General features: G+C 40.2%; 2 protein-coding genes across 2 annotated transcripts; both read right to left on the bottom strand.

The window, feature by feature from the left end:
• Positions 1-398: 398 nt before the first annotated feature.
• Positions 399-2740, bottom strand: LOC140767717 (cytochrome P450 84A1-like). Its single transcript, XM_073107722.1, has 2 exons — positions 1796-2740; positions 399-1253 (listed from the first exon to the last, which is right to left on the bottom strand). Exons 1-2 carry the CDS (start codon positions 2705-2707, stop codon positions 621-623), a joined length of 1545 nt encoding a protein of 514 aa, XP_072963823.1. The 5' UTR covers positions 2708-2740; the 3' UTR covers positions 399-620.
• A 5606-nt stretch (positions 2741-8346) lies between these two features.
• Positions 8347-10270, bottom strand: LOC140767756 (cytochrome P450 84A1-like). The gene is made up of 2 exons (XM_073107789.1): positions 9292-10270; positions 8347-9164 (listed from the first exon to the last, which is right to left on the bottom strand). The coding sequence occupies exons 1-2, from the start codon at positions 10201-10203 to the stop codon at positions 8532-8534; spliced, it is 1545 nt and encodes a 514-aa protein (XP_072963890.1). The 5' UTR covers positions 10204-10270; the 3' UTR covers positions 8347-8531.
• Positions 10271-10766: the final 496 nt, after the last annotated feature.

The raw sequence follows: 10766 nt of genomic DNA, 5'->3' as shown, positions 1-10766 counted from the left end.
TTTCTAATTAGTCACTTTCCTTTTAATAAATAAATTTCATTTACGCACCATCATCTCAACTATCTCCGATTTGAACCTTGCACTATTTGTTGCATTAAATAATACATTGCTCTTTGCACGCACCCGCCACCAAACTAGTCGCCGCCATTCAGCCATATTAGTGGGCAAGTGTGGTGTGGAGTATGGGCCTCGTCACTCTTGCATCATGCATGCAATCCACAAATATATATATATATATATATATATATATATATATTCTATATAAATTATGAGTATATAGTTTAATATATAATATTTCAGTGAAAAATATAGTTAACATTAATATTCGTAAGAGAAATTGAACCCATAATAATGTAATATGCGTCGTGAGATGATAAGATTCCATAGCCAGGCGCTGCTTACCCATAAATTAAACAATATATAAAATATTTCGTACTTAATTTATTGAATATAATAACCCAAATCTTCGCAACGAACGTAAGAAAACACATCGATAAACAAGTTTTAAGTGTACGACAAGAGCTTCATAAGCCAACCAAATACACTAATTCCTGAGTTGTACTTTTTTAAACATAAACAACGTTTGGATTCTCTCAAAAGTAATCAACAACTCCACCACTTCACTCTAACGGACAATTGAGACGTGGCGTGGGAACGGCCCAAAGCCTCACTGCCCTCGGTGCAGTGAGCCCGAACACATCGCTCATGTCGAGCTCGCTAGGCTTCATCCCATCCGGCAGTGACCAATTAAAGCGATGCAGCAGCTGCGCCACCGCGAACTCGAGGGCGTAGAGACCTAACTGCATTCCCGGGCAGGAACGCCGGCCGGAGCCGAACGGCAGAAGCTCGAAGTAATTCCCCTTGAAGTCGATACAAGTGGCGTCGCCGTCGGCGGCGAACCGCGACGGCTTGAATGAGTCGGCGTCGGGCCATGCGCACCTGTCGCGGCCGATGGCCCAGACGTTGATCATGACCCTCGATTTCTTGGGCACGCAGTAGCCGCCGACGTTGCAGTCGTCAGCGGTCTCGTGGAGGAGGAGGGGGATGGGTGGGTGGAGGCGGAGCGTCTCTTTGACGACGCACTTGAGGTAGGGGAGCTTGTCGATGTCGCTCTCGTGGAGCTTGCGGTCGAGACCGACCACGTCGAGGAGTTCTTGTTGCACTCGCTTGAGCTCATGTGGGCTTTTCATCAGCTCAGACATGGCCCACTCGATAGCTGATGCGACCGTCTCAGTGCCTCCAAACATCACATCCTGTGTAATTCAAATCGTTTTTGTTTACTTGAACTTTCTTAAGAAGAGAGAGAGAGAGAGAGAGAGAGAGAGAGAGAGAGAGAGAGAGAGAGAGAGAGAGAGGTTGGATGTTTGGGGCTTGAAGTGGACGTATACTACCTCTGTTCAAATTCAGAGGAAGCTACGCGAAGGGAGAATTTGTGATCAAAGTGCAATGGATTGTATTGTAGCGAGTAAAAATTTGACAGAAAGAATGGCAGTAGTTTCAAACTGTTTTGTGTGGACAATTAAGGAAAATACAAAGTAGAAAATGGGGTGAGGTAGGTAGTCGCTGGAGAAAAGTTTGCGGAGGATACTAATTAATTTAGGAAAAGACAGGAGTTGAGAGAGAGAGAGAGAGAGAGAGAGAGAGAGAGAGAGAGAGAGAAGAGAAATTTCAATGATGATATTAATTTGCATTTCTAAGTTAATTGGACCAAAGAAATTAAATGTTTTGGGTATGTATAACACGTGGATACGTATCAAGGAGAAATAAAACGAGGAGGATAGTGATTCTTCCATACCATGATGATGGCTTTGATGTTATCCCTGGAGAGCCTAAGGCTGCTTTGGAGATCTTCTCCTTCACCGCCTCTGTTGCTATCTCCATCGTCTCCGAGAAAAGCCAACATCTCATCAACCATGTCCGATTCCACCGCATCGGCTACCTTCGGGTTCGCCATGTGCTCATCAATAATCTTATCAATAAACCGGTCGAGCGCGTCCCGTGCCGCCTTAAGCCTCTTGTTAATCCCTTGCAAATCCATCGAGCTAAGCCAAGGTATAAAATCTCCGATGTTGAACGCCCCAAACAACTTGGAGAACTCCTGGAGTATGGAAATGAACTCGTCATGGCTCTCATGGCTCTGCGTCGACCCGAAGGCGGCTCGGAGGGTGATGTTCTTGGTCAGGTTGAATATGAGCTCGCCGAGGTTCACGGATTCGCCGATGTTGCTATTGACTGACTTGATTAAAACGTCAACCTCGTCGCGGACCGAGGCCCAGGACTCTGCCCGCTTGCGGCTGAAGAGCTTCATGACGCAGAGCTTGCGCATCTGGCGCCAGAAGGGGCCGTAGTGGGCGAAGGCCATGTCGGCGCGGTCGTAGGTGAGGTACGCGATGGCGATGGTGGCAGGGCGATTGGAAAAGACGTTGTCCTGCACCTGAAGAACTTGGCGGGCGACCTCCGGGGTGGAGACGGCGAAGGCGTTGAGGAAGCCGAGGCGGAGGTGGCAGAGCCCACCGTAGCGCTCCCCCAGCTTCGCGAGGCCACGGTGGGTGAGCTGGTCCATCATCAGCATGTTGCCGATGATCGGAAGTGGGCGAGGGCCAGGAGGGAGTGGAAGCTTGCGTCGCCGCCTCGCCGACAGGATGAATAAAGCTAGTATAGGAATCAAGAAGAGGAAGAGGGGATCTTGAAACCACTGCTTGTCCATTTTTGGGATTTCTTTCTTCCTGAGAAGATCTATAGAAGGAGAAGGGAGAATGTTCTATATATAGCTGGTAATGAACAGGAGGGGGTTGGTAGAACAGAGGATGCTAATTTCCATTTGAAGGTCTTTTTACATAATTGCCAAAACTTTCAAAATATCTTAATCACCGTTTTTTTTTTAAACTATCAAAACCTTATAATTGCTACTAAAATTAATCTGCTCTTTCAAAAATATCATTCTGGTTAGATCAAACTAAACTTAAAATTTTTAAACAAATTATCTATAAGTACCCATTAAAAAATTAACTAAATTGACAGTTCTAAAGGCCTCAGAAAATTTTAGTATAGCAATTAAGATATTTTACAGAACATAATGCTAATTATAAAGTTTAAAATTTTTCAGAGACAATTACGTAAAATATCTGTTTCTTTTTTATACGTTACATCCTTTTAGACTATTTGGACTCGTGGGTTTGTGATATTCATATACCTCTCGTTCGTTCTATTCACTCCAAATTTGTACGATTGCGAGGATGACTTCCTACATTTGGGCGACCGAATTATATTCAAACAAGGGAGATAAATTTTGAGGGCTACAAGCTGATCGTAGTTGACGTCAGAGTGGAAGAGCTATCGGAATGATGTGAGCTGCGGTGTTAATAAAAGAAGACTTGTACAAAATTAAACTACGTGATAATTAATAAAACGATGGAGTAATACTCATAAATTTTGATTATTATTTTCTCTTTTTTTTTAAAAAAGAAAGAAATTTGTTTAGGTAAACAGAGTAGGTCATAATTGGTGCAGTCGGTGTTGAAATGGAAGCTCTTGTAGTTTTGTCCAATAACCTAACAAAGAACGAAAGAAAAGCTCCAAGCCTAACTAACCTGCCAAACCATGCTAATATGTTAACCGCTATGTCGTGTACGATCCTAGAATTTGGCTATCTAACAACGCCTAAGAGTTCCGTCCTATTAATTTGGAGATAAATAATCTTAACACCCACCCTCTAATTTTATCGGAAGTATCAATCAGACATTCAATTTTCATAGGTAGGTAAAGTAGTTATATTTATTTTCTTCTCCCTTGTATGTTCTCAATAATTTTCCAATTAATTTATTACTCTCCACAATGGAGATGTGAAATTTTTAAGGGATACTGAAGAAGAAAACCGCTGCTCTCTTTTTACTGTGTTTTATTTGTGCCCCTAAACTTATTACTCTACCTATAGCTAAGTATGCACTCTATTTTCTCCTCCTATGGATTAGATTGTAACTATTGCATCAGTGATTAAATTAATAAGACTATCTACCTAATGATCTTAACTCATAAAGAATGTAGGCTAGCTGAGTGCCATTCTTTTTTTTTTTCTTTTCTCCTTTGACTAGTCAAAGATCATGGATAAGCTTAGATAACAATAATTTCATATTTTGGTAATATATATATATATATATATATATATATATATATAATATGTTTGAGATCAGAACATGCAACCAATCCTCAATGTTAAAGAAATACCACAATATTTTGCCACCTAAACTATTAGTAGCGGGTAGGACATGGATGAGTAAGAAGAAAAGGTTTAGGTTGAATGGATATTCAGATGCTATCGTAGCACTGTAATCTAGCAGCTGATTCTTGTGCGTGAGCTGGATGTTACAACTTTGATTATCTCTGTAAATTTTGATACATATCGCTATACTTAGATTTATTATGACCTTTCTTAGAAGAAATAAGTCAAGGTACTTTGTACTGTGGGAAGACTAACTTTTTTCTCTAATTATAATTAGTTTATCGACTCATAATTATTTTAAAAAATTTATTTTTCAAAATTTTTAATAAAAATATTTAATAGATCTTAAAAGAGAATCATGTAGTTAGAGCCGTCAAGTGGGGCTCGTGGGCTTACGAGCTAAGCTAGCCTGAGCTTGAGCTTGAGTCAATACAAAATGTTGCTCACGGCATTCTAGGAAATTGTCAGCGAGTTTTGCCCTCAAAAACTTGTCGGCTGAACGATAACCTACATGCATTAAAAATTAGCTTTATGATAAGACAAAAGCCTCGATTTTGTTATAATATGTCCATCGATTTCGTAAACTAGTATTATTTTTCTACAAAACTACAACAAATATCAAATTGCTCTTTACAAGATTTGATCAAGCAATATCAGATCTCACAGCAATGCATTCCGACACTTCATCACACTCCCTCACTTAAAGATAGAAAAATTTATATACCTTAGAGCTATATACGTCGATCAAATTTATATATATTTCTAGATAGAGAATAATTTTTAAATGTTATTTATGATTAAGAGAAAACTTAATTTAAAAATAAGAGAAATTTATGCATCAAAGAAACGATGTTTAGAGTAATATGTTAGAACTAATTTAGGTGAAAGTTACCCCGCACCCATGGTCAGTGATGCAATACCTATAGGCTGTAGTCAAAACGATAGTGGTATTATATACAAAGGAAAAGTCTTACTTTGATAATGAATCACTTTCAACAAAGTAATTTAACATATTTATTTAAAATGTAGAAAACTTGACTATTTATGCAATAATTTGAAAACGAGACCTCTTTTGCCTAAAAAGTTCTCATAAAATATCCCTTAACTTCAGGTTGGACTAGTTCCCTTCCTACACGTTAAGGTGGGCCAGTTGAATACTACTTCAAATTTGCTATTGAAGTCTATAACAACCTTTAATTCCTGATCTGAAACCATAGTTCACTCTCTTTCTCTTAGCAAATTAGTGCTTTTAGGTGCAGGAAAATGATGATATTTGGCATTTTTATTATATCACCTAGATACTTTTATTTATCATTTTTTTTTTCGTTTAGAGATATTATTTATTCAAATCGATGTTTACAAAACTTAATTCATTAAAAATAAATCTTGGCTTCTCGGTGAAATCAATAACAAAATAATTAAAACATTATCAAGCCCAAAGAGCACGTGGAATATAAAATTAAAAAACTAAGTCCAAGCTGCTAAACTTTCAGTGATTCTGACGTGATTGCGGTAGATTCAAGCTATCCTGGAGCACTGTCGATCTGGCAGTGGAGCCGGCAACGGCGAAACGAATGTGACAGCGAAGGCGAGGGAACCGCCGGCGGTAGTCAAAGAGGAGACGGAGATGAGGAGGGGAGGAACGATGTCAGCAATGGGAGTGGACCGGCAATAGAAGGGCGCGCGCGCGCGAGAGAGAGAGAGAGAGAGAGAGAGAGAGAGAGAGAGGAAGAAAAGGTGAGAAGGAGAAGAAAATATCCTCGAGAGAGAGGAGGATAGTGATATAGCATTTTACTGAAACAAAAGAGACTTTTAGAGTTATAGTCTCTTGAGGAAATATTGAATTGTTTTCTTCTATACTTTATCATTAATTCGTCGTGTTGCTATGAATCAATCTATTCTTTCTATCTCGATCGAGAAGTATCATGGCATGCCCACTATGGTTGCATTCAAACTATTGGGTTACTACTGAAGCTTAGAGATTGAGTACAATTAATTATGTTAAATGCTAAAAATTTAATTGCTCATATACATTAAGGATGATATTTATGGATTTTTAACTAAATTTGATCGGTCACAGTCCTCTACGGTCTCGTGGAGGAGGAGAGGGAGAATGGTGGAGGCGGAGCGTCTCCTTGACGTAGCTAGGGGAGATTGTCTCGAGGAGAGTTATCGTCTCCATCTCTCCAAATATATCATCTGCTCTAGTTTAAGGAATCAATTTAATAGTTCCTTTTCTTATGATTGATTAGGATATCATAACCAAGTGACATTAAGCTAAGTTATTAATAATGGTACTAATTAAGTAGAGCTTTTGCTTCATTTTTTATCATTCATAAGTTTTTTTAAGTTAACCGTTCTATTAAATCATCGACCGAGTTCAATCGTCCAGCTCTACTCAACATTGACAACTCATCGTGCATTAGAAGTTACGCTATACGAGCTATATGATAAATTATTTACAGTAACATGTTAAACTAATTTAGGTGAAAGTGGACTCAGCACTCCCATGGACAGCGATTCTAATTGCAATAATGTTGATACGATATGCATAGAAAAGTAGCTCAGGTTGATAGTGATCGCTTTTAAAAACAGTAATTTAACTTTTTTCTTTAAAATTGTAGAAAAGTTGACTATTTATTCATCAAATGTGAAAACGAGGACTAAAGTTCTCGAATAGTATACCTAAATTTAAGGGTGGACAATTTCCTTCTAACGCGATATGTGGTGGGTCAGTATGAATGCCACTTTAAATTTGCTGCCAACGAACAAATTTGATTCCAGTTCTCAAATCAAATTTTACTTGAGTTAATTATATTTTACCTTCTATGGTTTAACTTAATTTTATGAAATCCTCATATATTTTTAATTTAAACACTTTAACTCTCATATAATCTAGACTACATTACAACAATTATAATTTCTATTATATTCTACCAATCTAAATATCAAGTTTAAAGATGACAAAAATATAACAAAAGAGTTTATAAAGTCAATAATAAGAGACGACGGTTAGGCAACCTTGAATTTGGAAGTGACTGTTAATTACCGGAATTTGCTAGTAGAGCTTGAGATTAGAGATATTAATTAGGTTGTAGAGAAATTTGACAAAGAAGATCTCATTATTTGTGAATCTCTAGGTAATGTGATTCTTCTATATGGCTCATATACCTGTCAAGGGGATTATCGACGTTGAAATGGCTTCATTTCTTGCCGAGATAATATGGAGTTATTTATACTTTGTAAGTGACAACATAGTCTCTTGATTGGTTATATTATTATGACTAATATTTCTAAAATATTAAAATTACCATTCAAATCTTTGTACTCCTCCATGGCTATTTTTTTTTCCTTACTATTATTTTTAGTACGATTGAAATCGTTATTTGATGATATATTCCAAATCTTATGCTCTCTTTCTCTTTTCTCTAATTTAAGAAAACTTAGACTATTTACCCCATAAATTTAAAAAGGAGGCCTATTTTTTCCTTAAAATTTCTCAAACCTTTTTTTTTTAAAAAAAAAAGAACTTCAGGGTGGGTAAGTATCACGTCAAATTTGCTATCACTCACTGTCTATAACGACCTTAATTCCCTACCTAAAACCAAATTTCACCCTCTTTCTCTTAGCAAATTAGTGCTTTAGATGTAGGGAAATAGCGATCTATGGCATGTTTATTGCATTACCTAGCCGCTTCTCTTTCCTTCTTCTTCTTTTTTGTTTTTCAAAAAACAAAGAAAAAATTTAATGTGCGTCTTGTGAAATTATCATCTGTTTTATTATTTACTTCTATACTGTATCATTAATTAGAGGTATTAATATGCATGCGCGCTATGGGTGTATTTAAATGAGTTGGGTGATGACCATTGTAAAATAATGGTTGAGTACTATTAGCCTCATGACTAATGCCAAAAGTTTTGATCCTTTAGACATTAAGAGTAATATCTAAGTAATTTGTGCTAATCAAAGTACTATATTTATATAATTTAAACTTTTTTAATATTATCGGGCTAGCTCTTTGATCTACCCTATAATTAATTTACGAGCACATTATCTGTATAAGAAAAATTGTTATACAAAATTTTAAAAAGAAAAATAAAGGAAAATAAATATAAAAATATTCAAGATTTGAAAAGATCTCAAATTCATTTAGAAATTAGAATCAAATAACCATACAGTGCATCGGAACCTATACAATTCACAAGCTTATTATTAATATCGACTGCAATAAAGCGGACACATAGAAGAAAAGACCAACTTCGCCACTCCTCCGAAAGAACTAGTGAAGCACACACGACCACCACTACTTGATTCAGAACAGCGGGCAACTGAGTCGCGGCTGGGGCACGGCCAAAAGCCTCACGGCCCTCGGCGCGGTGAGGCCGAACAAATCTCCCATGTCGAGCTCGCTAGGCTTCATCCCATCAGGCAGCGACCAAGTAAAGCAATGCATCAGCTGCGCCACCGCGAGCTCGAGGGCGTAGAGGCCTAACTGCATCCCAGGGCACGAGCGCCGCCCGGATCCGAACGGCAGCAGCTCGAAGTAGTTCCCTTTGAAGTCGATGTTCGCCCCGTCGCCACCGGGGGCGAACCGCGAGGGCTTGAATGAGTCGGCATCGCGCCACGAGCACTTGTCGCGGCCGATGGCCCAGACGTTGATCATGACCCTCGATTTCTTGGGCACGCGGTAGCCGGCGACCTCGCAGTCCTCGGCGGTCTCGTGGAGGAGGAGGGGGATGGGCGGGTGGAGGCGGAGCGTCTCCTTGACGACGCACTTGAGGTAGGGAAGCTTGTCGAGATCGGTCTCGTGGACCTTGCGGTCGAGACCGACCACATCGAGGAGTTCTTGTTGCACTCGCTTGAGCTCATCTGGGCACTTCATTAGCTCAGACATGGCCCACTCGATAGCGGACGCGACCGTCTCCGTACCTCCGAACATCACATCCTGTTCCAGTTTAAGGAATCAATCTGTTCCTTTTTCTCACGATTGGTAAGATAATAAACAAGTGACGTTACGCTAAGTAACAATTGCTGAGATAATAACATGGAGTGGTGATAATTAATAAACTTACCATGATAATAGCTTTGATATTATTTCTCGTCAGCTTTAGAGAACTTTGCAGGTCACCCCCTTCACTGCCCGACTTATTATTCCCGGTTGCCTCCCAAAGGAAAGCAAGCATGTCGTCAACCATGTCCGCGTCTACCGCATCCGCCTCCTTCGGGTTCGCCAAGTGCTCGTCAATAATCTTATCAATAAACTGATCGAGCGCGGCCCGAGCCGCCTTAAGCCTCTTGTTAATCCCTTGCAAATCCATCGCGCTAAGCCAAGGAATGAAGTCTCCGATATTGAACGCTCCAAACAACTTGGAGAACTCCTGGAGTATGGAAATGAACTCGTCATGGCTCTCATGGCTCTGTGACGATCCGAAGGCGGCTCGGAGGGTGATGTTCTTGGTCAGGCTGAATATGAGCTCGCCGAGGTTCACGGATTCGCCGATGTTGCTGTTGACTGACTTGATTAAAACGTCGACCTCGTCGCGGACCGAGGCCCAGGATTCGGCTCGCCTGCGGCTGAAGAGCTTCATGACGCAGAGCTTGCGCATCTGGCGCCAGAAGGGACCGTAGTGAGCGAAGGCCATGTCGGCGCGGTCGTAGGTGAGGTACGCGATGGCGATGGTGGCGGGGCGGTTGGAGAAGGCGTTGTCCTGCACCTGAAGAACTTGGCGGGCGACCTCCGGGTTGGAGACGACGAAGGCGTTGAGGAAGCCGAGGCGGAGGTGGCAGAGCCCGCCGTAGCGCTCCCCCAGCTTCGCGAGGCCACGGTGGGTGAGCTGGTCCATCATCAGCATGTTGCCGATGATCGGAAGTCGGCGTGGGCCGGGAGGGAACGGAAGCTTGCTACGCCGCCTCGTCGACAGGACAAATAGAACAAGTAGAGGAATCAAAAAGAGGTAGAGAGGATCTTGAAGCCATGAAACCATGTTTTATTATATACTAAAGGAAGAGAAGAGAAGAGAAGAGAGGTATTTATTTCCCTGAGGGAGAGGAGAGTGGGGGTAACATCTATATATAGCAGAATAGGAAGGTTGGAGAGTGCAATGCATTTAAAGTTGGTATGAAGAGGATGTGGAGTAGTCATCGGGAGTATTGGAGAGTCACTATCTCATTATTAGCATTCTTTTAATTATTTCTCTTTATGAAGATTTACTACTATATATTTACCAAGGACATATGTATTCAAACACTCGTTTGTCCATTTACCTACCCCGATACACTCTTGAGCATAAATTCTAAGGTTAGGATGACAAGTGTAGTGTATATTTTGTTTTTGTTTTACGTGAAAGGAAGGTAGGTTGGTGCTCACACCCCACCTACAGAGATTTGAGTTTTTTTAAAGAAATCCGAGTTTTTTTAACATTCTAGGTCTGAACACCAAATTATTTACTCGAATAGTTTAGGCTCAAATCTATTTTTCTGAATAGGTGGCCGTCTTTTAACTTTATATGAGGTCGTATAAATCACCATTAATGGTGTTAGCGATCAA

This window comes from Typha angustifolia, chromosome 9 (assembly GCF_048772165.1).
Source record: "Typha angustifolia cultivar Huaian chromosome 9, ASM4877216v1, whole genome shotgun sequence".
Taxonomy (NCBI): domain Eukaryota; kingdom Viridiplantae; phylum Streptophyta; class Magnoliopsida; order Poales; family Typhaceae; genus Typha; species Typha angustifolia.
Note: the sequence above shows the minus strand (reverse complement) of the source record. Positions and strands in the feature narration are given on the sequence as shown.

Excerpts from the sequence above, each read along its gene's own strand:
- LOC140767717 (XM_073107722.1), bottom strand. The coding sequence starts at position 2,707 with ATGGACAAGCAGTGGTTTCAAGATCCCCTCTTCCTCTTCTTGATTCCT. Across the intron at positions 1,254-1,795 it reads ACATCAAAGCCATCATCATG|GATGTGATGTTTGGAGGCAC; the intron begins GTATGGAAGAAT and ends TGAATTACACAG.
- LOC140767756 (XM_073107789.1), bottom strand. The coding sequence starts at position 10,203 with ATGGTTTCATGGCTTCAAGATCCTCTCTACCTCTTTTTGATTCCTCTA. Across the intron at positions 9,165-9,291 it reads ATATCAAAGCTATTATCATG|GATGTGATGTTCGGAGGTAC; the intron begins GTAAGTTTATTA and ends AAACTGGAACAG.